Genomic DNA, 25,919 nt, shown 5'->3' with positions numbered 1-25,919 from the left:
CAGTTTCATCACGTTCCTGACAGTTACAAAGAATTTTTTTTCCTCCAGGAAACTCAGGAGGCACGTCCCTCCCTACCTCTCTCCCACACTGGGCTTTTTTTCTGGAAGGGCTCACACTGTGTCCACAGCCCCTACCTAATGAGAAGGCAGGTCCCTATCATGCCCCACTCCACCCTGGTCCTCTCAGCCCCAGGGCCCTGCGCCCTGCCTGCCCTTGCCTCCCGTCTGTCCTATCCCCCGCCCTGGGCTCCCCCTTCCTCACGTGGAGCAACTCATCTTCCATGGGGCCAGTCCGAACACCGATTCCTTGGTGAAGCCTCCCCTGACCATCCCAGGCCAAGCTGACCTTCTCTGGTTTCTTATTTGCTCCCCCAGTACCAGGTCAGGGTGCGGGAAGAGGGTGTAATTAGAATCTGCCTGCACAACAAGCTTGTTACTCAAAGAATAAATGACCCCACCGCATCGTGAGGTAAAGAGTGTTGGCTTTACGGATGAGAACAGTGAGGCTCAGGGGGTTTAATGACTTTCCCTGATCACCCAGCAGAAGTGGTAGAGCCAGAATTCAAGCTCAAGTCCTCTGACTCCAAATCCAGTGCTCCTCGTCCACCCCACTCACCCCACCCCGTTTTCCTGGGCCTGTGGGAGGCAACAGAAAGGCCTTAGTAGCAAGAATGCAGTTACATTGTGTGTGGTTGTGGATCGAGAGCTTACTTGAAGCTGTGGGAACCTGTACATTCAAGGGTGTGGAGGCCCAGAGTCCAGGCATTATCACTGGGGAGGTAGGTCTCTGGCAGGTTGGGCAGGAAAAGGGGCCTCTGGGGCACTCAGTGCTGCCCCCTGCCGAGAGAGGCTTCTGAGCCCCAGGAGCAAAGGGGGCCCTTGGGTCGGTGCCATGAAGTGCTGGGAGTGAGATGTGGAGGGGAGAAGTTTGCTGAGGCCAGCAGTAGGAAAGTGGCCCCTGTCCCCTCAGCCAGCTCCTCAGAATGACACCCACAGCCTGCCCCGAGCTCCTGTATCTGCTTTCCTCCCGCCATGAGTGACAACCTGTTCCCTGTCCTGACTCAGTCTCCAGCTATGTCAGGACAATTCCCAAATTGGACCTGACCTCAGCCTCCTGAGTGCCAGGTCCATGATCTGAGGCCCCTGGACATCTTCCCCTGGATGTCTGGGGACTCCTCACACCCACATGTCCAAACCAGGACAGTCACCACTGACAAATAACAATGACCACTGGCACCATTTATGAGACATTCATTGCATGCTAGGCGCTGTGGTACCATTTCTCGTGCATTTGTACTTTACAACAAACCTCTGGGCAGGGTGTTGTTATTGGCTCCATTTTATAGGCAAGGAAACTGAGGCACGGAGTTTAAGTCACATGATAAAGTGTTATGAGTTCCCAAAGAGCATACCCATGTGTCCCACTCAAAACAGGGATGCCCAGGGCAAAGCCCAATCTCCCCCTCAGCCACGTATGTCGTCCACTGCTCACCCTCCCAGCTCTGGCCAGGTCACTACCGCTCTGCTCTGTGAATCCCACCCTTCTGAGTCCTGGAATGAGTGATGATCTCATTAGCTGGGAGGCCTCCGTGCCGTGCCTGTCAGCAGACTGGACTCTGCAGTACAGATGGACTGTTTCACCTTCAATTAATCTCTACCAGCAGGGCTGGACTTGCAGGTACCAGCATCCAGACTGTTCCATCCTGCACCCCATCCTGAGCAGGCCAGGTCTGCTCAGGGGACCCAGGCTTGGGTCCGGAAGTAGGAGGCAAGCCCAGGGACACAGCCCTGAGGCTTGGGAATCAGGGGTCTGGCTCTTTAACCACTTAGAGCCGCATGACTTAATCTGCACAAGGGTTTGGCAGGCCCAGCATCTGGACTTGCCCTTGGGACCTGACCCAATGCTGGGGACAGCCTCGGGCTGAGCGCTGAGGATGGCTGCTGTGGCTCTGGCCCTGGCTGCGTCAGCAGGAAGGGGGTGGGCTGAAAGCTTGGCGGTGTACATGTGTAAATAGCACTACCATAGCAGGGAAGGAGCTGTGGGGTCTCTGAGACCAGCCCCCACTCCCCACATTGTCCAGGAGACCAGGAGACACTTGCTCAGGGTCTCACAGCCAATCAGCGGCAGAGAAAAGACTTCCTCGGCCTCCAAAGATGGCGTCAGTGTCCCCAGGGACTTTGGCAAGTTAGGATCAGTGTTAGGGTTGTAGCTCTAGATCTCATATCTGCCTGCTGGATCCCCACAAGCCCCTCATCCTTCACACACTCTCCATCTGCCTTCCATGTTCTCCATCACAGTCAATGGCTGCACCAAGGTGGTGTCATCCAAGACACCTGCCCCCACCCCACATCCGTCACATTTTGCCAAGTCTGTCTATTTCTTGAATTCTGCTCAGGCCTCACCTGCCCCGCTGTCCCTGCCTCCAGCCGTCGCACCCGCTCTGGGCAGCCTGCCCTGAGCAACCAGGCAAGGCTGCAGACACTCCTCAGATTCCGTTTGATCACACTACACCCGGCACCTATTGGTTTCCCAAAGCAGCCTGTGAGCGCCCAGGGGGCCAGGATGGGGTCTTGTTCACCTTGAGATCCTCAGCCTTCCACAGGGCGGGGCCCGGAGCAGACACTGGGGGAGTGTTTGAGCGAACACGGCATCTCCCTCCTGTTTGCGCAGCTCCTGCCACGGGAAGCACTCGCCCTGGGATGGACTGAACCGCCGAGGTTTTCTTGAGGGGCGGGGGCGTTAGGATTACATTGTTAGGGGAAAAATTCTGTCCTGGACTTAGTTGAAGTCCGCTCTACATGACTTCCCTGCAGGAATTCTGGCTTTGTCTTCTGGAACAAAGGCCCGCAGTCGTGAGACTGTGAAGGGGGCAGCGTCACAGTGGGAGAGACTGGCTCGGGCTTCGCTCCTCTCTCCGTGCGGCCAAAGGGCAGCACTCGGGGACTGGTGGTCGGAAATGCCAGCGCTCAGACATTTCCCAGGATCTGCTGAGTCAGGACCCGGCCACCAGGGGCGGGGCAGCCCTCCAGGTGACTCTGAGGCCTGAGAAAACTTGAGCACCTGTTCCGACAGGGCTCCCAGTCGCTGGTCCGCAGCCTATATCATAATCACCTGGGGAACATTAACAGTTTCACCTGCAGAGATTCTGATTCAGCAGGTCTGGGGTGCAACCCGGGTAGTGTTGACATATAAAGTACAAGACGCCCAGTTAAATTTGAATTTCACATAAACAGTGAATTTTTTTTCAGTATAAGTATGTCCCAAACATGAAATTCATGAAATTCAAATCTAATTTAACTTCCCATTCCATATTTTTATTTGCCAAATCTGGCAGCCCTACCTATTTGTCACAAGTTTCCTAGCAGATTCAGCCAGGTTTGGCCTACATTCCCTACAATCCTCCAAATATTTAAAGACAGGGATTCTGGTAGCCTGTATATTCTCATCTTCTCCTCATCCTGCATGTATTTTTGTTGATGGGGCATAAGATAACATGCACTTTTGGCACCCGCATCACGATGGAGTCTCTGACCATTGAAAGCCCCCAGATCCTCCCTAAATACACTGCTTCTGAACTATGTCTACCCCACTCCAATTTTAGAGAGTCAGTTTGGGACCCAGCTGCAGAATGTGGCATTTCTCACTGTCCTGTTTCACCTTCTTAGATCCCTCCATCCTTTAGGAGCCTTCCCAGGTGGTGTCCTCCGTGAATCTGATCGCTAGGTTGTCAAAGTTCCCTCCAGCCAATGGTGAGCATATCAGATCAGTGGTAGAGGACAGAGCCCTGTAGTTGGTCCTCCATTAAATACCTCCGTCTAATGTGACACTGACTTATTAATTAGCTCTCTTGAACACAGGTCAATCTGTCCACCAATTACAACAGTGCAGAATATCAGTTCCCACCAGCACGATGTCCCTTTGCCTTAAGAAAGCTCACAAGGAGTCCATAGAAGACGGGATGCCTCAGAGAGAGACCAGGCCCTGTGCTCGCAGCATTAGTGACTCCCAGGTTTGCTGGTCCAGCAACCCTAACTCAGAAAGAAGTGGGTTTAGTGTGCAATGACCCCTGGCTCCTCCACTACCGAGTCAAGGGTCATCCTTTTAATGACCTTCCTCAGATTCCAGTCTGGCACCCTCCCATTCACCAGAAGTTGGTAGAATCCACCATCTGATCTAGTGAAAATGCAGACTACCCACCCCCTGTGCCTTCACACCCTTCTCCTTCCCTTCTCAGGCATTCCTGACAGATTGCCCCCAGCAGCCCAGCAGTCTCATCCAGACATTCTCCTGGTGCTGGAGGTAGAATTATCAGGGCTTGGAGATCTGAGTATGTTCAGAACTATCCCCATCAGCTTCTTCTCTTCTGTCCTCAAGGAGCTTGGGCCAAGATCTAGGCTGCGGAGCCTCACTCACATCAGAGGGTGAGCCTGCAGAGCAGCGTGGCTGGGAGCCTGCCTCCTCCACAGCTCTCACTGGGCCTGAGTACTCTCTCCCCGCAGCTTCAGGGTGTCTCCTGCATTGCCAGGGGCTGGGGAGGCTCTGAGGAGCTGAATGAAGGGGTCGTCCAGTGTCCTCAAAGGGTTCGCAGTCTAGAACGGGGGTTGGATGAAAACTACATGTTGAACCTCAGTATCTAAACAGGGGAGGACAACAGCAGTGGGAGTCAAGGAGGGAATGACTCATCCTTCCTCGGAAGTGGGGAAGGCTTCCCAGGGGAGGTGACATTGGGCTGGGCCCTGAAGGATGAGTAGAAGTTCCCCAGATGAAGAAGAGGAGAACAGGTATTCCAGCACCAAGGAACCACATGGAGCACCACCAAAAGCACAAAGGAGCATCATGCTTGTTTGGGGACAGATGACAGAGGCCAAGGGGCTGGACGTTGGTTGCAGGATGAGGCGTGGCAAGGGATGAAGCTGTGAGATCACATAAGGCAAAATGTGAAGCGATCTCACAGGCTGTATCGAGAGCCGTGCCGGGTGTTCCTCCATCCCAGCTCCCACTGCAATTGTTTTCCATTTGTTCTGCCCATATGCACTGAGCTCCACCTGCCCAGGCACTTTGCAGACACTTTTCTGCAGGAGCAGAAAACTAAACTGCACCAAGCCTGGGGGAGCGAGGCCCGTGAACCCACAGTGATGACAGTGAGTGGCAAGGGCTCTAGGCAGACTAAGGGAAGGCTTCCAGAAGGTGGTGATGCCTCTGAGCAGTGACTCTGAGGATGTGTAGGAGTCAGAAGAGTGTCCCAGGGAAAGGGCGAAGCAAATAAAAGGCCTGGAGGCAAGAAAGAGGGAGAATCTGCTGAGAAGGGGGTGGGTTACAGCTAGACCGAAGGCAGGCCACGTTGTGAATTTAAACCAAGGTGATGGGAAGAAGCCACTAGAAATTGTTCATCAGGGCATGACATGTCTGGTTTGCTCCTAGACTGACCTCTCAGGTTGCTGATACAGGATGGACAGAGGGCAGGGGTAGGAGGACACTGAGACCAGAGTGGACCATGGTGAGGGGCTTGGACTGAGACCGTAACAGGAGGGAAGGAAGTAAATAAATGTGAGCGATGTTGAGAAGAGAGGGTGAGGGACCAAACTTGATGACAGGTGAGCTCTAGTGGGCCAGGGCAGTGGAGGTCTCTGAGCTCCGTACATGTCCCTGGCTCAGGTGACCAACACGTGGAAGGGACACCTGTGAGCCAAGCACCATGGCTAAGGCAGGTGGGGAGCAGGGTTCCCAGAGCTCTGTGTGGGGACTGGGGAGTGGGTGATGCTTATGGGGTACCCCAGGAGAAGCCCTGGTGGAGCTGGAGTTCAGAGGTGGGACAGGGGCCGGCAGGACACCTGCAGGGTTTGGGGTGAAGAAAGGCTAAAAGAACAGCTTTGGTTTGTAAACCCCTGAGAGCCCTCCTCTCCTGGAGAGTAAGTCTGGATGACACTCCCAGGCACAGGTGGCGATCAGAGGTTCAGAGGCAGGGTCACATAGCAAAGAGTAGAGGAGTCTGGCCCAGAACCCAGGGACTTGGGGCTTAAGGGGATGGACATATAAAGGATGTTATATTATCATCACCACTGTCACTCTGTCCCCTTCAGAGCCCCTAGTGCCTTTCACAGTCCTCTCTCTTCTCTGCCTGCCAGTCTCTGTGGCTTTGAGTGCCCCACACTCCCATCACTCTGAGGCCAGTAAGGAGAGTGTGTGTCGGGGGCTGTGTTGCAGGCGAGGTCCATCCAGGATGTCCAGACCTACCCAATCTCTTCTCTTCCCACCTCCCTCCACCCTTTCCCTCCCTCCCATCCCACTCCCTGGAAAGGAGGCCTCCCTGTTGCTTAGCAACTAGCAGAGCCTTGGAGAAAGAAAATGGAAATAGCTCAGGAGGTGCCTCCCCCCATTAAGATGGGTCCTTGGTGTGTATGTGTGTGCACACACACGTGTGTGCCAGCACAAATGCATACACATGCTCTACTTTGGGCCTAGAGCGGAACTAGGACTTCTTATCTCCCCAGCCATGCCAACTCTCACGTCTCCCTGAGCCTGAAGGAGAATGTGCCTGCCTGGAAAACTAACGTCAGTGCCACTTTTGGTCACATCCTCAGAAGCAGTGTTTCCAGAACAAAGGAGGGGACAATCCTGTAGGCTTCAATCTGGATCAGGCCCCCACCTGGACTGTTGGCTTTGGAGAAGTCAGCCAGGTCAAAGTGGCAACTGAAAACTCCATCTGTGGTGGAAATGCCCCTAAGCCTGAAGAAGACTCTGTCTTCCCACTCTGCAGGGCTGCCCTGGGAACAGACTGGGAGGTGGGAGCACCCGTGGTCTGTGATCCCGCCAGCCAGAGCCAGGACAGTGAGTGTCTTGGGGATGAGGGGGTTTAAATTGAGGCTGAAAGAAAAACAAGAATAAAACTGACCAATATTCCCAGGAACTGATTCGATTGCCAGGGGAGTTGCAAACAGGTGTGAGGACTGGGGCTAAGCAGCCAGGCCCAGGAATTCCAAGCCAAGGCAAGGACACTTAGAGACCATCTACAGTCCCGCCTGCCTGCATTCATCCACCTTACAGATGGGGAAAGCCCAGTGTCCAATCCCACCTCATGCTCTGAGGTGTGACCCAAAGGTGCAAACCCGCCATCCACCCCCCTCCTCAGCCTGCGGGGAAGCGGATTAGAGCCCTGAGTGGACCTTTAAATCTCCAGGATTAACCCGCGCGGAGAGGAGCTTAGCAGGTGGCCGAGAAGTGACTATCCCGCCTCGTGTCTGTGTCTATCCCGCAGGGCCAACACCAGCGGCTCTGGGGACAGCCGCTATGTCCTCCACCGTTAACAACGGGGCGGCCAGTATGCCGTCCCCGCCCGACGCTGCAAACGGCTTCCCGCAGCCGGGCGCCTCTTCGGGGAGCTGGCCGCGGGCGGAGGAGGACCTGCGGGCCGCCGAGCCAGGCCTGGTGAAGCGCGCACATCGCGAGATCCTAGACCACGAGCGCAAGCGGCGCGTGGAGCTTAAATGCATGGAGCTGCAGGAGATGATGGAGGAGCAGGGGTGAGCGAGCCGCGGGGCGGAAATGGGCTTCGGGATAGGGCGCTCGGCCGGGGACGGGGCGGGGCTGGGGCCGAGGGCGGAGCCAAGCAAGCGTAGGGAGCCCTGGGGCTGAGTCAGGCAAGGAATGGAAGTCTGAACCAGTCGAAATAGAACCACTGTAAGCCCAGCCGAACTTTTATTCATTTATTAGTTTATTCAACCAACAAAATGTCTTGAACACTGTGTCAAGCTCTGAAATGGGTTCAGATTCACAGAAGCTCAGGAGACACAATTCATGCCTTTCAAAAAACATCCAGTCCAGTCGAGGAGAGAAGCATGTAAAAATAGGTGACAACTCAAGACTCTATAAAATGGGTGGATCAAGCTGACTGGACTCTGCCGAGCAGGTGCAGCAGCCAGATTGGAAAGCGCAATGGATCAGAAATTTTGCTGGCAGCCAGAAGCTTAGGTATCAACCTGTCCGGTTCAGAGTAAGTCACAGGGGCACACAAGTGTTCTGGGCGCTGTGCTGGGCAGTGCTGGGGCCCAGAGTTGGATTGGAGTTGCTTCCTCAAAGTCCCTCCCCATCTCAGAAAAGAAACAAGTGTGTTAACAACCAACTCCATCACAAAACAGGTTAGAATCACGGTTATAGGACAGGACAGGAGAGGGCCGAGGGCTTCAGGAGCTCACAGGAGAGATTCTGGTACGAGGAGACATTTGAATGGCCCTTGAAGGATGACTGGTAACTTGTCTGGCTGAGAAGGAGGGCTTGGGAGGGACTTCTCTCACAAGTCTGGTGGCGGTGGGACAGCCCTCGCCCGTGGAGCTGAAGGCAAAGAAACAGAACAAACCTACCCACAGGTGCAGGGAAAGCTGGTAGCCCCAAGGTTCCCTTTTGCATGTGCCCTGAGTATAGTACTTTGAAACGAGTGGGCTGCCCATGGAGGGAGACCAACTGGGAGCCCGCCCGCCTATTGGACATGCACTGTCCGTGAGCCGAGAAATCCGAAATGCCAATGTATGGGCTTGGACCCATAGCCACATCAGGGCAGACAGCCTGCAGACAGCAGTCCTTCCAACCGTGCTTTGTTTTGTCTGGCCTCAGCAGACGGCCAAGACATGGCTCACTGTCCCTGTGAAGCCCACGAAGACACTAAGGCTCAAACAGAGACAGTCACCAGTAGTAGGCATCAGGAAGACTGTCAGAAAGGCAGGCCAAGGCAACCTGTGCTGTTTATAAAGGAAGGAGAGGGGCGCAGGGACTTGGTGTTGACCTCCAACCGGGAACCATGCTGGGGAGGGGAAGGTCTCTGCTGAGAGAGATGGATGGATGAGGACTCCTGAAAACAGACCAAAAGGAGGCTTCCAGCTGGCAGATGGAAAGAGGTTTGATGTGGAACGAGGAAATGAGATCCCCAGGGCAGGGTTGAGTAGCGGGTAGAATGGAGTATCCTTCTGCAGAGAGAGCCCCAGGGCCTTAAACCTGCAAACCCTGCGGAGGTGGCTGTGTCCAGGAGGGAGGGGAGTGTGGGTGTGGTCTGGGAATTGAAGGGGATGACTGGGACAAAGGAGGGAGGCCCAGCCTTTTGGGCTTTATTCTTGGAAACTGCCCCCTCCTTCTCTCAGAGCCCCACTCTCTTCCTGAGCACCTCTACCCTCCCGGAGTCCCTGCCTCTTCACTGAACCTTCCATTCTGAAAGCCCTCCCCCTCGTGAGCCCGTTTTCGGGGAACCCCTAGGCCCCTCCTTCACAGAGCTCCTCCCCCTCCCCAAGCCTTCTCCGCCCCGCCCCTTCCCCAGCTGAATTTCCTCCTCCTCCCTGAGCCCCAGCCCCTCAGTGCACTTGGGAGGGTCTTGACCAGAAGAGCGCAGCCTGAGGCCCAAGGGACGGCATTTGGTCACATCCTTGGTGTCAGCCCCCAGGCATCAAGGACCCTGTGCATCTCTGGGAGTCGCCTACTAAGTCTCTAGATATTCAGTCAGGGCCCCTTCCCCTCACCGGAGCCGCCACTGCAGATGCTTTCCAGTCACCAGCCCCCTCCCCTCCCATCTCTTGGTGGCAGCCTCCGGGGTGAAGGGCACCGCCACTCTGGAACCCCACAGTCCAACCTTCCAGCCCAGGCCTGTGACCTTGGGCAAACCACAGCTACTCACCTGTAAAACAGGGACACCTGCCTTCCAGAATCGTTTCAAGGGTCCTGTGGACTAAGACATATCTAGGGCTCCTCTGCCCACAGCCAGTTCCCAGAAAGTGCTCCTCAAACACTAGGGACCCTTGCCCTGTTATCAAATTCAGTCATTAATATCCATTTCTGGAAACACTGGTTCATTCGCATTTATTTACCAGGTTCTCAGACATTTGACAAATATTCCCACTAGTCACAGGAACACACATTCTTTGGCCCCATTAAAAAGCAATTCCTTCCTTAATATTGATGGATGGCCAGCTAATTCACTGGTGATTGATGCTGCATTTCGAGTCACCTTCCAGGGTAGCCTCTGTATACAGCCTGCAGTCTCCGTGGGGGTGGGGACAGAGCCCTCAGCCTGTGCAATGTGATACTCCCACCCCCCCCACAAACGTCCCCCTGCCCGGGCCCTTTCTTGTGTGACGGGATGGTGGCAGTGGTGGTGGTGGCGTTGGGCCGTCCCCTCTCCCTTTCCTGTTTCCTTTTCTGCAAAATTGGAATAGTGAGGCCATCCGCCCACCTCAGAGCTACTGTGAAGATCAAATCAACACATTAATGACCAAGGAAGGAATTATCTATGAGCCCTGGGTCTGGTCAGGGACAGGCAGAATCAAACATTTTCTATTCTGGGGACCTCTTTGAAAATACAGTGTCCCCTCATCCCACCCCAGCCCCAGAGGGCAACCCAGGAAGTCCCCAAAGCACAACAAATTTGGCATGTCCTTCCCATACAGTGGAGAGGAGACAGGAAGACAGACATCATGGTCCTCCCCATCCCCACTCCCCTGTCCAAGCTCTTGCCTCTCAGTGTGTGGCTCTGGCCCGTCCCAGCCAGGCCTCCTGCATGGCCTTAGCTTGGCCGATGCTGCCACTTCCACAGAGAGTGGATGGTTGGACACCGGCCTCCCTCCCATTTCAGCCTCTGCCTCCTGGGGATGGAAAGAGAAGAGGCCCAGGTGATTCCTGACCTGGAAGTCTCTTCTCCCTCCACTCGGGAACAAAAAATCCTCAATTGCTACAATTTATTGAGCACCTACTATGTGTTGTGTAAAGAACTTTATATCTCCCTTAATCCTATGACAACCTTAAAAGGCAAGTTACTACTCCATTCACAGATGTACGGGCCACAGCTGAGAGAAGTATATCCAAGCTCACACAGCTAGAAAGTGGGGGTGGTGGTGCCAGGACTCAAAAATAGGGCTGCCTGGCTCTCCTACCTCACCCCTTAACCACTGGCCTCAGCTGAGAGGGTTGACTTCAAGAGGTATGAGGGGAGTGGAGTCTTGGAGGGGGTGGCCACACTCGATTTTTGGGAACCTCTTTTCCCCAAAATCAGATGTTATCCCTGTGTCCCCAGCTTCTCCCAGCATGAAACCCTGGGGCACAGTGTGGTCCTCTGCAAGCCTCCAAGTCCAATCCAGCCCCCCAGCCCCCCAGTGACAGGTGCTGGAGTTAGTCAGCTTGCCTGAAACCTGCCAGCTTGGGGGTGAGCCCCAAATCCCTGCACATGTCCTATTTCAGGTCATAATGAAACCCATCTCCCAGCCTAACGTGCTCCACAGACCCCCAGACCTGGGGCTTGGACCCTGGCCTGGAGCCACTACGACCCAGCAGGTGATTTTGCCCAGTCACTCTCTTGGGCCATCTCCTCCCAACCCCACCACATCCAGGGCCCCATGCCAATGGTCCAGCCAGCCTGTGTCTCCCTCCTGGGGTCTATGAGCCAGGGGCTAAGCAGTTTTGAAGGGCCTATGCTATTTGTCCCTGTGCTGGTGACAATGACAAGCTGGTGTCCTGAGGAGGTGAGATGGGGGAGCAGTTCTTCTGTGCCTCTACTGCTCAGAGAGAGGCCACCATCCTTCTTCCTGGGCACCGGGCCAGCCCAGCCCTCAGACGGCTCTGCACCGACCAACACACGAGGACAAGGACCCTCCAGCTGAATGCTAAGTAGGGACTGAGGCAGACACCATGGGCCCAGCCCCAGAGCTTGGTGAGGCTGGGTTAGAGGTGTCAGTACAGTGCAGCCTGAGCACCCCCCACCCACACATCCTCCCTGTGGTGGGGGTGGGGAGTCGGGAGAGCTGGCCCTCTCCCCCTGCCAGGCAGGATTCACCCCTCCCTATGGTGGGCCACACAGGGGCCTGAACCTGCAGATGATCAGGCCCGAGCTGGGGATCAGAGGACACCTGGTTAAAAAGCTGTGCTCCCCACCTACCGCCACCCCCAATGTGGTCAGTCAGTCCCTGAGCTCCAGCCAGTGTCCCACCGAGACAGTTTCACCCACGTCTTCCCCCCATCCTCAGGCCCACCCTCCAGCTCTGACTTTGCCGTCTCCTGACTGAACACTGCAGCAGCCCAATGCCAGCCTCCCCCCCTTTGGGTCCCTCTCCTCTAGCCACACAGCCACCAAAGCCGTCTTTCCAAACTAAAAATCCAGCCTTCAAACTCTTTGATGCCTCTTCATCACCAGTCACTCATTTATCAAAAGTTTGGGGTGCCACACGTGCAAACAAACAAGGCGCCAGGTGCTGGGGACACAATGAAAATCCAGAGGACAAGGTCCCTGCCTCAGGGGGCTCCCAGGCCAGTGCGGAATACAGAGGAGTCAACGATGATGACTGGCACAGGAGCCACCTGCCAGGATCCAGGAGGTACAGGTTGCTATGGAAACACAAACATCAGCACCTAGCCTGATCAGAGGGTATCCACGCTGTTGTAAACATCCTATGAGTCACATCTTTGTGCCTAGCCATGATTATTCCGCAGGGTAAACCTGGAAGTTAATTTCTGAGTCAAAGGGTGTGTTTATTTTTTTAAGGCCTCTGAAAAGAATTGTGAAATTGCTCTGTTAAAAGGCAGGGTCACTCTGCACATGTTCGTTGAAGAAGGGGAGAGGAGGATGAAGGGAGGACATGGTCCCGGAGAGGGAACCATGTACTGGTTCCACGAGCAGGCTGAGCGGGGCGTGCCGGCCTGCAGCGTGGACGGGGGTGAATGGTAGAGGGACGACAGACAAGACGGGACCCCCGTTCTATTTGCCACCATGTTTTCTATCCAGGACAATGACCTGCAGCCCATGAGGGAGAGAGGGCAGGGGCCAGGGACCCCAAGATTCATTCAGCAGCAGCCACTGGTGGCCTGTTATGTCCCTGGCACAGGGCAAGGGGCTGGGCGAGCGAAGACCCCAACCAGGGCAGTGTGGACACGTGCTGGAGTGGGAAATGCCAGAGCAGCTGGAAGGCCCAGGCAGCGGCCACCACCGTGGTGCAGCGAGAGAGGATGAGGACTCACTCCAGGGTGTGGGAGCGAGGATGAAGGGCAGAAAATTCTGGACTTCGGTCCCTAGCCTGAGACCTGAGTCGGCGAGGGAGGGAGTAGGGAGTAGAGAAGTGAGGGACTTTCACCCACACCCTGCCCCCACCAGTGCAGAGGGAAGCAATGGATCTAGCTAGCACTGGGGTCCCCAGCAAGCCACTTGGTAGCCTTGATCTTGTAGAGATGGCAAAGTCCTAAGCACCTCCCAAGGCTACTGTGAGGATGAGATGTCCTTGAGGCCAGGAAAGCAGAAAAAGCCATGGATTCTCACTTTTCCCTAAAACGTATCCAGAGAGTGACTGCAGCAGCCTGGAGTAGGAGGGGGGCCTAACCTATGTTGGGGTGGGGGGGTGGCAGGAGGGCAGGAGGGAAGGGTGGCCTCACCTAGTCGATCACCCCACCTCTGGGAACAACTCCTCCTTTAGTTTATGTGTTTGTTTGGCGGGTGGCTTGTTTGTTCAGTTGGTTTGTTGGCTGCTTTGGCGAAAATTGGGCAGGCCTTGAGCTGCCCCAGGGCCGAGGGCCTTGCTCAGAGAGGTTGTCTCAAGCTGGGAAGTGCTCCTGTGACCTAGGGCTCAGGGAGGAGGAGAGGCACAGGCAGGAAGGGAATGGAAGCCAGGAGAGCAGCCCTCACCCTCCCTGCACCCCTGCAGGTACTCGGAGGAGGAGACCCGACAAAAGGTCAGGACTTTCCGGCAGATGCTGATGGAGAAGGAGGGAATGCTCACCAGAGAGGACCGGCCTGGAGGCCGCATGTGAGTGCCACCTTCGTGGGGGCAGGGGGAGGGAGGGTGCAGGCTCGGGCAACAGCGGGGTGCCAGAGGGGTCTTTCCAAAGGCTCCTTCTTGGGTTGGGGTGGTGGGTGCAAGGAAGATGAGGAGAGAGATATGGACTCTGTCCACTGGGAGCTCCAGCCCTGTCCAGACATGGGGGCATTATTGGGGACCAGCCCCTGCTCCCTGGGGTAGGTAGCCCAGATCTCAGCCAAGGGAATCATAGGCTGCAGATCAGGAAAGCTGAGAAATGTCCTGACCCCAGTGTTGTTGCAGGCTGACAGTGTGACCCCAGGCTAGTCCCTCTGTCTTAACTTTTACCATCACAATAGCCTCCAGAGTAAACTCATACCCTGGAAAGTAAGAACCAACACACCAATGCCGTTGCCAGCATGGCCAAAGTCTTGTCAGGGAAAGAGCATGAGCTGGGAGTGGGGGTGTCACATCTCAGCACCTGCCACAGGGCAGGAGGCGTGCTGATGTATTATGGGCCCCCAGGAGAGCTTCGGATAAACAGGGCAGTTATAGGGAGGTCAACTTGCTCTCAGATTAGAGAAGAACTGGGAACCACTCAAAATTATGCAAAATGGAGCAGACTGCCATAGGAGGGTGGGGCAGCCTGTCCCTGGGAGTGTCCAGGCATGCTGGGTGGCCAGAGGCCTGGCAGGCAATGTGCGCTGAGGAACTGTCATTGAATCCACTCTGCTCCATCTTCTCTTTGCAAAGCCTCGGTGTCCCCACCCCATCCTGGCATTCCCTGCTTCTCCGGCTGGAAGTAGAACTGAGGCGGGGTGAGAGGCTGGGGTAAACGCTGCCCTGCCGGGCATCTCCCCCAGAGGAGGGCTCCTCTGAAGGTCACCTGCCCTTTCCTCCTCTACCCTGTGCGAGGGTGAGAACCTGCCCGCCCCGCCCCCCCCCACCACCTTCTGGGCCCTCCCAGCGCAGGCCTGCTTTTCTTCCCTGCCCTGGGCTCCTTCCTCGTAATGTCCTTCAATTCTGCTTTCTCTTCCGGCTACCAGCCCACATTGTTCTCTCCCTCCTCAACCAAATTTCTGTAGAGCGCGCAGCATGCATTGTCTCCACTTCCCAAGGCCATGGAGATCTGGCTCCTGCCCCCATGACCTCCATGACTTGTTCAGGCTGTGGCCACCTGAGTCTAGTCACCATGGTGCATGCTCCTCTGCAGGCCTGACCTCTCTGGCACGTGTCACCATTGTGCTTCCCCTTCCGAAAACCTAGTTTCCCCTTTGGCTTCCAAGATGTGGTTCTCCGTGAATCCCTCCTGCCCCTCTGATGGCTGCTGCTGTCTCCCTCCTTCCTGCCCACTTCCCAGATGTTGGTGCCCACCCCCCCCCCGGGGTTCCGCCATGTGCCCTGTCTCTTCCTGTGGAGTGAGGTCCCAGAGGTCTCCCTGAGGGATCTCATCCCTTCCAAAGCTGGAACGCTCTCCTGTTACCGGGTAATTCCCTGTCTTTTTCCGTAGTCTTGATCTTATCTTTCCTTGAATGAGTAAATGAATGAATGAAGCATTTAAGAACTGAGGCATGCTGGGAGAGATGCCATGGGGACATTGCCATGTCACCATCATCAAAAGAAACATCCCTGAGGATCTGTGCTGTATGTGGAGCCCTGGGCTAACTAAGGAGCAAGGAGTAGGGAGAAGAGGAGGGGAGATGTGCCTCTTGCTCTGGGTAGAATCACAAACCTGAAACTTGAAACCAGAAATTACTGGCAACTCCTGACAGTGTGGCCACTTGCACCTGTCAGCATGTTCAGTAGGGGAACTGAGGGGGACAGGCTCCGCTGCCAGTCAGGGAAGGCTCCTTGGAAGAGGCAGCGTCCTGAAGCCTTGCCTGTCAGGGAACTCCTACTCTGGAGGGAAGGACGCACATAGACTTGGCAGGGTCCTGGGACCTCACAATGTCAGCTCCAAGGCCTCGGTTTCCTCCTTTACACAGAGAAGGGGCTCGACCAGGAGGCTTCTTTTAGCTCCCGCAGCCCAAATGGTGTGAAAATAGCACTCCAAACTGACTGTAGCAAGCGGAGGAGGCTGCTGGTGCCCTCTGGGCTACTCAGAGGCTGGGCAGAGCTGTTTGTAGAGCTAAAACCAAGGCCTGAGGCAGGGAGGTGACAGGCAGGTCGTCTGCATGCTTCCCTGTGGACCTTCACGTCTTAGCTGCGAGCATGGGGTAGCGGAGGGAGAGCACGGGCTCTGCCGCCAGAGCTCCCCTGTCCAAGCCTTTAAGTTCAACGCTAACCCCCGGGGCTGTGAACCCCAGCTCCAGCACACCCCAGCTGTGGGATTTGGGCACCCCTTACCTTCTCTGGGCCTCCACCTCTATGTACAGAATGAAGACATCAGTACCCCCTCATAGCACTGTTGAGGGTATTCAATGAGACTGTGTGGGAACCGCCACCGGCACACAGCAGACCTGCATCACCAGCCGACGGTCACCCCCTCGGTCTCAGTCAGCACAGGCTCCTATAATGAAACCACCATGGACTGGGTGGCTCATCAGCAACAAAAGTTTATTTCTAGCAGTTCTGGAGGCTGAAAGTCTGAAATCATGATCAGGTTCAAGTGAGGAATGTCTGGGTTGTCAACTGCTACCTTCTTATGTCCTCACTTGACAGAAAGAACGCTAGCTCTCCTGTCTCTTTTTTTAATTTTTACTTATTTGTCTATCTATCTATCTATCTATTTATTTATTAGAAGAGAATGGAGAGAGAAAGACAGGGAGAGAAACATCAGTGTGTGGTTGCTCCTCACGAGCCCCCTACCGGGAACCTGGCCCGCAACCCAGGCATGTGCCCTGACTGGGAATCGAACAGGAGACCCTTTGCTTCACAGTCCAGCGCTCAGTCTACCGAGCCACCACACTAGCCAGGGCTCTCTGGTCTCTTCTGATAAGGGCACTACTCCCATTCATGACAGCTCCACCCTCATGACCTAATCACCTCCCTTAGGCCCTGTCTCCTTACGCCATCACATTGGGATTAGAGTTTCAACATATGAATTTGGGGCAAACACTCAGTCCATACCATGCATGATCCCCCGTGACCACAGGGAGGCCTGGCAATGGCGAGTACCAGGTTGGCCTTAGTTCATCCCTCTCCGCCTGGGTGTCTCCACCCCCTCTGCCAACTGTGGATTCTCTCAGGGATCCATGAAGCCCTCTGACCACCCAGCAGGCCCTGTGCTCATGCCTTTGCCTTCCTGACCCTGATACCCCACACCCACTCATAGCCTGTAATTTGAGATGTGGAGAAATTCAATGCCCTCTCAGCAAGATGACAAAGAAGAGCCAGCTGGAGGGTTTCCACTGAGCATGCATGTGTGTGCGTGTGTGTGTGTGTGTGTGTGTGTGTGTCTGATTTTAACTCTCTATGGACTGTAGGAGCCCATGACACCTCCCACTCAGGAAAGGGTCTCAGCAGGGACAGCATCACTCCCAGAGCTTTTTATTCCCAGGGATCATCCTTCTTCCTTTACTTATTGGACTGGCTCGAGTGACAGTCCCACCTCCAGTCTGCCCTCATACTGGATACCAGAACATCACAGTGCTGCAGTATCTGAACGTGACCCCACCGGTGGTGGGAGCCAGTGGGAGGCTTTGCCGAGGTGTGATGTGGTCAGACAGGTGTTCGGGAACTTTCCTCTTTGGAAGATGATCACATGGGTGAGACTGCAGGGATCCCCATGGGGCAGGAGGCTCCTATTCTGGGGGAGAGGTGATAGAGACGAGGAGTGAGGTCCCAGAGACACGGAGAGAGGACAAGCTTTTGTCCTTAAAAATGATTGTTGTGGGCAGCCCTATATTGTCTGAGACACCTTCTGTGGGTTCCCCATCAGACATGCCATCAAGTTTGGACTTCCTGGCCTGGCATTCGAGGCCTCCACAGACTAGACCCAGCCTAGTCTCCCACTCTCAGCATCACACAGCAGCCAGCCTGGCCTGCCGGCAATTCCCAGCTACGCCCTGTCTGCTGTCACTCCCACGTCTTTTCTCGTCCTGGGCCCTCAGCCTGAAACACCCAAGCCCCTCTGCACAGGTTCAAAACCCCACCATCCAACGCTGTCTCCAAAAACCACTTTGCACATATTCCCAGGGTAAAAGTAAAGCCTTCTCTTCTGTGGAATGCACATTTTCTTTACTTCTTGTGGCTGCTGTCAGTTCGTTTTTTCTTTCTTCACTGTAATAGACAATGACAACTTCTAAGAATAATTGTTTTGCCCTGGCTGTTGTGGCTCAGTGGATTGCATGCCAACCTGTGAACCAAAGGGTCTCTAGTTCACTTCCCAGTCTAGGGCGCGTGCCTGGGTTGTGGGCCAGGTTCCCAGTAGGGGGCACTCGAGAGGCAACCACACACTAATGTCTCTCTCTTTCTCCTCCCTTTCCCCTCTCTCTAAAAAGAAATGAATAAAATCTTCAAAAAATAATAATTGTTTTATAGTCGTATAACAAAATGTTTGGGAGAAAAGGTTTATAGAACACAAAATTCATAAGCTACTTTCTAACACAGTGAGCAAAATCATTCTTTTTTTTCCCCGTATGCATCTGATTTTATATGCAGTGTGACCTCTCTGTGCTTCATTATTTTACCTGTAAGATGGGAATATTGATGGTGGTGCCCACATCAGAGGCTTGTTCTGAGCATTAAATGATTAAATGAGATAAATACGTATAAAGTGCTTAAAATAACGTCTGGCACCTGCATTAGTATAATTATAGTGTGCACAGTGTCATGTTTTTGCCCTGCATTTTGAGGACACAGAAGAGAGGCCCCAGGCCTGACTCATCCCTGTTCCTGCCACCACTGACTGCCACCCGCTCCTCCAGGCCCCTGGCAGGCCTGGCGTACTGTCTGAGTGAATGAGCAGAGAGGGCAGAGCCTTTGCCTGGGATCTGCCCTCCTCTGTCTGGGCTCATTCATCTGTCAGTTGGCCATTGTGCTCCTGGCTAATAGGAAACAGAACCAGTTAATTAGCAACACTGCTGGCGTGAAGAAGAGCATGTGACAGGCGCTCTCTTCCCAGGTCAGAACCTTGCCCACGGTAGCCGGTCTGGCGCGTGTCCTGTGCTGTGCTCAAGCTCACTATCTTCTTGGTCCCTCCACAGTGGACTCTTTGAGTCCGCTTTGGGCAGCCCTGTGAGGCTTGGTTTGTTCCGTCACAGGGAGGAACGGCTCCCCTGCCCATTCCATGGACGTAGTGAGAAGTAAACTAGATCACAAACGTGAACTTAAGAGGAGGAGATGTTAAACAAATCTAGAGCGCGGCACGCACCCCACGACTGCGTCTATAAAGCAGGGAGAGGACAGCTGACCTAACGTCTCCAGCAGGGAGGCCCAGCCAGCGGAGTTCAAGGGCTGTCCTGTTTGCACCTGACTTCTCAAAGCCAAGTCCATAGGTGAACTTACCCTCTTTGCTCAGAGGTCCCAAAACCATATGGGAATGTTCCTTTCCCTCTCCGGGCCTCAGTTTTCTCATCTGTAAAATGCGAGGGTGGGGGGGTGTCAATTTCTCCAAGTGGCTCTGTATGAGATTTGTGAACTGTCAAGAACTATTTAAGCACTGGAAAACATTAGTTAATTAGTGATACTATCACCCAGTAAAGACAGGATAGGAAAACTCTGGGAGATCTTGCAAAGTACATGTAGTCGTACCAGCCCCACAAAGCTAGCAAAAGAGGTCACAGCCTACTCCTATCGATATCCCTGGAACTCCCAGGATGAGGCTTACCAGAAGGCTCTGAGGTCTTTGTGCCTGCCCCTGAGCCTGACACTTGTAGCCTAAGTCTGCTCTCGAGTAAACCTCTCAGAAGGGCCTAAAGAATGAGAGCGGCCAAATGATGAGGCCTCAGGGAGGGAGGACGGGTGGAGGGGAGGGTGCTCTGTCCTTGGGACAGAGGAAGAAAGGAAAGATGTCCCCAGGGTTGCGGCCAGCCGACTAAGGAGGGCACAGTGAGAGGAAGGAGGAGCTCTGTGAGGGTCTAGACTGCGTGGTTAACACAGCTGAGATGCTAGGAGGCAAGAAAGGGTCCCTGCAGAAGGCAGTGACCAAACTCAGCTATTTTATTTTAAGAATAGCCGTCCTCATTTTTGTGTCTGGATAAATGGAAGCCCCTCCTCCCGCTGGCGTGCCCACACAATGTTGGAGTGCCCTTAAGTTTTGCTGGAGACTATGTTTTGTGTGTCAGGCACTCGTGTGGCTAAGGGCTGTGTGGGGTGACAGGCCCTGGGAGCGTGGGGTGCTGATTAGGCCGAGGAGTTGGAGACTTCAGGGACAGGGACAGCAGGTGGGAGGCCACTGACTTCAGAAAGACGAATGTGGGGAGGAGCACAGCGGTTTGAGTGAAGGGCCATGGGGGCGTTTGACTCCGTGGGGGTGGGGGAAATGACAGGAGCCCCTCCTCCATCACCTCAGAGGAGCCTCCTGTAACACCTGGATGACTTCAAGGCCGCCAGGGACAGGTTGGTGTTTGGGGACTGAATGGCATCATTGAGATTCAAGATTAGCAGATCAATGGGCACTCTGCTGGAGATCTGACCCTGAAAATCCTTTCATCTCAGTAGCTGTGGTCTGCCTTCCTTGTCCTCTATCTCTTCCGAGCATGTCACAACCGCTTTTCTCCCTGCAAGAGACGGTGTTGGTTTGTGTGAGGCAGAGGCCCCCCATCCAACAGGGGCGACCACGGTGGGAACAGCGGGAGCTCCCAACACAGAAGCTCACTTAATCCTCCCCTCAAAGCGTGGATATGCTCTTCCTCGGTGGATAGATAAGGACCCTGAGGCTCAGTGGACTTGGTCGTGCCTGGATTCAGACCTGTCTGCGTGAATCCAAAGCTCATGTTATGCTTTTAATACTCTGCCGTCCAATCTAAGTCCCGGCCTCCCTCTCTCAGGGCAGGGAAAGAATGAGGCAGGTGAATGGCACCCGGGAGTGAGGGTAATTAAAACCAGGGCAGAGCCTCGGTGCAGAGGGTGCCCTGAGCCAGCGTGAAGTGAAAAGTGGAGGTGGGGGGCCACCACCCTGGAGCTGGGCTTTTGGAGGGTCGCTTCTGGGCTTGTTCAGTAAAAACCAAAGTTGCACAGCACCCGTTACCTCAGTGAATTCTCCCCACAGCCCTGTAGCAGTTATCACTGTCATCTTGGAGAAGAGGCTCAGAGGGGGGAGTGACAGGCACCAGGTCACACAGTGACTCAGGGACAGTGCGCAGTGAAGGCGCCTCTGCAGCTTCAAACCTCATGCGCTTGCCTTAAGCCCAGCTCCCTTTTGGGGAGGGAGCCTCATTCTTTGAAGTGCTCGCAGGGTTCAAACATCTGGCAGAAGAAGGCTGGGGCCTCCTGAACCAGGAGCAAGGACAGGACCGGGCCCTGCTGAGTGCAGGGGAGCGCTCCGCAAGATGGATGGGGAGCATCCAAGGCAGGCCGAGGACTGGGGCCTGCGCCTGCTGCCGCCAGGCAGTGATGGATGACAGCCTGGCAGCAGGAGAAGAGCAAGGAGGCCTCCCGAGGCTGGAGGCTGCGGAGAGGAGGGCGAGGAGAAGCTATGAATATTTCAGAGAGGCGGCCAGGGCTGGAGGAAGGAGGGGTGCGGGGGAGGGAGACAGGCGGGTGCGCAGGGGGAGGCGGCTCAGGGACGAGGACAGCTGGGCTCAGGAAAACCGTATCAGTGATGGGGGCTCAGTGAGCGAAGAGGAGGGCTGGAGAGGAGGAGTGGGCTTAGAGATGGGAAAGGGGCTGGCGAATAGGGCAGTGACGTTACAGGGGCCGAGGACGCACGAAAGCGGATCCGTGAGGGGAAAGGGGGCTGGGTGAGAGGGCGCAGTGAATGGGACTAGGGGACAAAGAATCAGTGCGGGGAGGGACTTAATGAGGAGAGCGGCCTCACTCAGGAGGAGGGGGTTCAATGATGAGAGAAGGAAAACTTGGAATAGGAAATTCGAGGCGGAAGGCCTCGGTGCTCTTCTTTCCTTGTTGCAAAATACGGCACCGTTAAGGCTGGGGCGGGGGGCTGTAAGAAAGGCCCCCCGCTGGATTCCCCAAATCCCCGCCTGACTGTCTAGGGGTCGAGGCTGCAGACCCCGGGGCCGGCCGCACCCCGCCTACCTTGGACTTTTCGGGGCGGACCGGGCCTGGGGCGCTGCGCTGAGAAAGGGGCACAGGGAAGGCCTGCCCGCGGGGGCGGGTGCTGAGCCTCCCTGTCGCCGGCAGCGTGGCGGAGACCCCGAGGCTGCCCGAGGGCGTCGAGCCGGGCCTGGAGTACGCGCCCTTCGACGAAGACGACGGTCCGGTGGACTGCGACTGCCCGGCCGCCTGCTACCGCGGGCACCGGGGGTACAGGTCAGCGCCCGGCGGGGCGGGGGTGGACAGGGCCGCTGTGTGGGGCCGGGGCGGCCCCTCCCCCTCACCTCCGCCTCGCCCCTCACCCCTTCTCCCCCAGGACCAAGCACTGGTCCAGCAGCTCGGCGTCGCCCCCTCCCAAGAAGAAGAAAAAGAAAGGCGGCCACCGGAGGAGCCGGTGAGAGCGCCGCCAGGCGGCGGGGAGCGGGAGGGGCGCGTTGGGGTCCCCCAGGTGTCTGCAGGGACCCAACGCTGCATTTGTGAGCCCGCCTCTCTGAGCCCATGTGCCCTTACAAAATTTCTCCCCTCACTGTGTTGCCCCCCCCCCCCCATGCACCGAGTCCCTCCCTTTCACCAAGTCCCCTCCGCTCATGGAGTCGCCAGCATGGTCACTCACCCACTCCAGGCCCCAGAACTGGACACGCTGCCCCTGACTAGGTCCACCTGATGGGCACCCCTCTGCCCTTCCCCAGCAGTCTTGCCCTCACTGCCACAGTGTGAGTGGCCTGGGGAGGCGGGTTTGGCAGGGTCTCATCTGTGGTTCCCCCTCCCCTGTCCTGAGTGAGACCCTGGCAGATGTCTGGGAGCCCAACTAACCCCATCCAACTGTGTCCTTCTTTCTCCCTGGCCCTCAGCAAAAAGAGGAGACTAGACTCCGAGTGCAGGTCAGTGCTGAAGGCGGGCGAGGGCCTGGAGGGGCTGGGGGGAGGGGCTCTGTGGGAGGGTGAGATTCCGGGCTGTCCTCCTGGGGCAGGAGGCCTGGTCTCTCAGGGCCTGGACCTCGGACACCAGCAGCTTTTCCCCCACAAAGGCCAGAAACCCCACCATTACAGCCTCTATACTTTGGGCTTGAAATTGTCCTCTCGTACAATGCCAAGGGGGCTAGAAGGATGACCAGGGCAACACAGGCAGCTCCACCAGCGACCCTTAGAGGTCTCGCTGACCCTCTGGGCCTCAGTTCACTCTGTGTAACAGGCAGTTGACTTCATGGCCTGGAATCCCCTTTCCAGCCTTGATGCCCCAGGCACCCAGCCTCCCCAGTCACTTCAGCTGCCCCTCCCTCCACCTCCCAGGCCCCAGTTCACTAGAGCCCACCTCCCATCCCTTTGTCCGCAGCTGTGGGAGCTCCTCACCCCTGCGCAAGAAGAAGAAGAGTGTGAAGAAGCACCGCAGAGACAGGTACCCTCCCTCCCCTGGGGCCTCCTCTCACCTCCTCAGGGCCCAGGACCAGAGCTGTGCTGCCCCGGTGTCCCTGAGTCATCCCAGGTGGGCTTAGGAGAACCCTTTTATGGCCCCACAGGTCTGATTCTGGGTCCAGGAGGAAGAGGCGGCACAGGTGAGCGGTGCCCTGTGGAGGTGTGACGGGAGGGTGTGGAGAGACGCTGTGCCCCCCTGCGGAGACCAAAGTCCGAAGGAAGCCACCACCGGAGAGCATCTGCGAGGGTCCCTCCCCACCCCACCCTCCAGCTCCAGGGACTCCTTCTCAGAGCCAGGCAGGGGACTGAGGGTGGGGGAGGAGAATGCAGGCCAGTTCTTTGCAATCCTTACCTGCCCCGTGAATCAGCCTTAACAAGGGGACCCCGAGAATTTCCAGACTACACAGCAGGTCCAGTGTACAAGGGGCATGTTCTCAGAAGTGTCCGTTAAGAAGGCAGAGGAACTGGAACTCTGAATTTGCAGGAAAAGGACACACCAGGCAGAAGGAAGCCTCAGTGGGTAGGAGACAGGGTGGGTGGCCTGCAGCTAGGGGTGGAGTATCTGAGGGGCAGGTGCCAGCCCCAACACGCCTGACTGCTATGGAGTTGGCCTCCACGTAGGCAGGGCTGAGAGCCAGCATGGGCCTCGAGCAGGACAGTGACTTCTTCAGGGCGGATTGGGAGAGAGGACAGGAGGACGTGTAAGGCAGGAGCCCAGGCAGAAGCAGGGGCGGAGAAAGTAGGACGCCCAGCACAGAGGGAAAGATGTGTGGCAGTCACATGCCCCACGGTTGGCATGAGAGCCAAGAGCCCCTCCCAGCAGCCCTGAGGAGGGGCAGAGTCCCCAGCTCCATCCCGGCAGTGGGAATTTGCCTGTGATCGTTTGCAGGTAGGGGAGAAGCCTAAATGAACACCTAGTCCTGGCCCTGCAATACCTCCCTTCCCCTCCTGCAGTTCTTATGGGCCAGTGTGGGCCCCTGCTGCCCTCAGTAACCACTATCAGTTTGCACAGGTCCTCCAGCCAGCTCCCAGCCATCCTGGGAAGGACCTAGAGAGGAGCTAGGCTAGAGAGCTCCAGACGGGGACACTTAACCCACAGCATGCAACAGGGGTTCTAGACCCAAACTTCTGCCCCTGCCCCGCCCCCCAAGCCTGCCTGCCACTTGCTTTGCTCCTGTGAGAAACACCTTCCAATGTGTCTTAGCATCATCCCATTTTTGGTCAGAAGAAAGCATCTGTTTAGGACTAAAAGAATTGAGCTGGAATTTGGTGGCATCAGGGGAGGGTGGGGCTGAGGGACCCATGGGACCAGACACGGGCTGAAATCTTAGAGGGCTAATCAGAAGGCTCTCAGTCCTCTTGTCAAAGGCAGGAACTAGGCTGTGGAGGCCACCCCAGAGAACTGGGGGGCCCATCTGAGAAGACCTGGGGCACAAACGAAGTGTGGAGGGACCACCCTCACTCCCGTAACTCATCAGAGGGCCCTATTCTGAGACCGATGCCAGGAGATAAGGGCAAGTTCTCCTTCCTTCTGGATCTGTGGCCATATAACCCTTTGGTTCTCCCAGAGGGAGCAGCATTTAGGGCCCAGACAGGAGGTCATCATGGGCCAAGACTTACCTGAGAAGGAACAGAGTTGGCTAAATGGAAGAAACCAAAGCGGGGCGGGGAATCCCATACCTGCCAGGAAGGCTCAGATCAGAGGAAGGAATAAATCTCAGGCCCACACCAAGGCACAGCTTAGCTCCAGGGCTCCACGCCCACCCTCCTGTGCCTGGCTCAGGCTGTGCTGTCACCTAGCCTCTGCTCTCTGCAGATCTAGGAGCCCCAAGAGCAAAAGAAAAGAGAAGAACAAAGAGAGGAAGAGGTGAGCGCTCTTCCCCTTCTTCAGCCCCTCAGCTCCTCCTCCCTCCCCCGCAGCAGAGCTGACCTTCTGGATCACAGAGGCACAGAGAGCTCATTTTGTACCCCCTGCCCAGACGGAAAAACTCAGACCCAGAGAGCTAAGCCAAGAGCCCTCATGAGTCAGTGGCAGAGCTGGAACTGAAACCCAAGTCTCTTGCCTCCCTGGGGAGTCCCAGGGTCTCTTCAGGCTCAGTCCTTGTAACCCCCTTGCACCTCTCCAGAGTCTTGGGGGGCTGGGACCATCTAGAGAAAAGGGTGTGTTTTCCTAATTCCCATAAATGACCCACAGGGACTAGCTGGGCTTTGCACCGGCATGGGCAGGCTTTGTGTGTTTTCGTAGGGGGCTGGGGGAGAGCGCATTGGTCAGCAGTGGCTTGCATCAGGCCCTCACAGGGGTCCCCCATGGGGAGGTCAAGCAGAACTTAGGTACAGGCTGATTTCTCCCCCAGGCCACAGGAGTCTCCAGGCCGGAGGTCCCATCGCCACAGCAGCAGAAGTTCCCACAGCCCCTCACTCTCCACCCAGGACAGTGATTCCAGACCACCGAGCAGGTAGGTCCTGGGCCACTGGGAGCCTCAAGGTGTGGTTGAGCTCGGCTTTCTGCTGGAGGGATGGGGCTTGCCTATTAAACATCCCCAAGGCTTGGGGAGCCAGGCTGATAGAATGGCAACCAATCAGTGGGTAGTTTACCAA

General features: G+C 55.9%; 1 protein-coding gene across 2 annotated transcripts in view; it reads left to right on the top strand.

The window, feature by feature from the left end:
- The window catches only part of SRRM3 (serine/arginine repetitive matrix 3), a 53,961-nt gene that overhangs the window by 13,296 nt on the left and 14,746 nt on the right, over nucleotides 1-25,919 (top strand). For both annotated transcript variants that reach the window (XM_036020792.1, XM_028506328.2), the window contains exons 2-10: nucleotides 7,257-7,521; nucleotides 13,660-13,761; nucleotides 21,997-22,125; nucleotides 22,226-22,303; nucleotides 22,761-22,790; nucleotides 23,242-23,304; nucleotides 23,426-23,461; nucleotides 25,138-25,188; nucleotides 25,676-25,777. In XM_036020792.1, the coding sequence (XP_035876685.1) occupies nucleotides 7,289-7,521; nucleotides 13,660-13,761; nucleotides 21,997-22,125; nucleotides 22,226-22,303; nucleotides 22,761-22,790; nucleotides 23,242-23,304; nucleotides 23,426-23,461; nucleotides 25,138-25,188; nucleotides 25,676-25,777 (824 nt within the window). In that variant the 5' untranslated portion in view covers nucleotides 7,257-7,288. The remainder of the gene's footprint in view (nucleotides 1-7,256; nucleotides 7,522-13,659; nucleotides 13,762-21,996; nucleotides 22,126-22,225; nucleotides 22,304-22,760; nucleotides 22,791-23,241; nucleotides 23,305-23,425; nucleotides 23,462-25,137; nucleotides 25,189-25,675; nucleotides 25,778-25,919) is intronic.

Source organism: Phyllostomus discolor, chromosome 3 (genome assembly GCF_004126475.2).
Source record: "Phyllostomus discolor isolate MPI-MPIP mPhyDis1 chromosome 3, mPhyDis1.pri.v3, whole genome shotgun sequence".
In the NCBI taxonomy this organism is placed as follows: domain Eukaryota; kingdom Metazoa; phylum Chordata; class Mammalia; order Chiroptera; family Phyllostomidae; genus Phyllostomus; species Phyllostomus discolor.
Note: the sequence above shows the minus strand (reverse complement) of the source record. Positions and strands in the feature narration are given on the sequence as shown.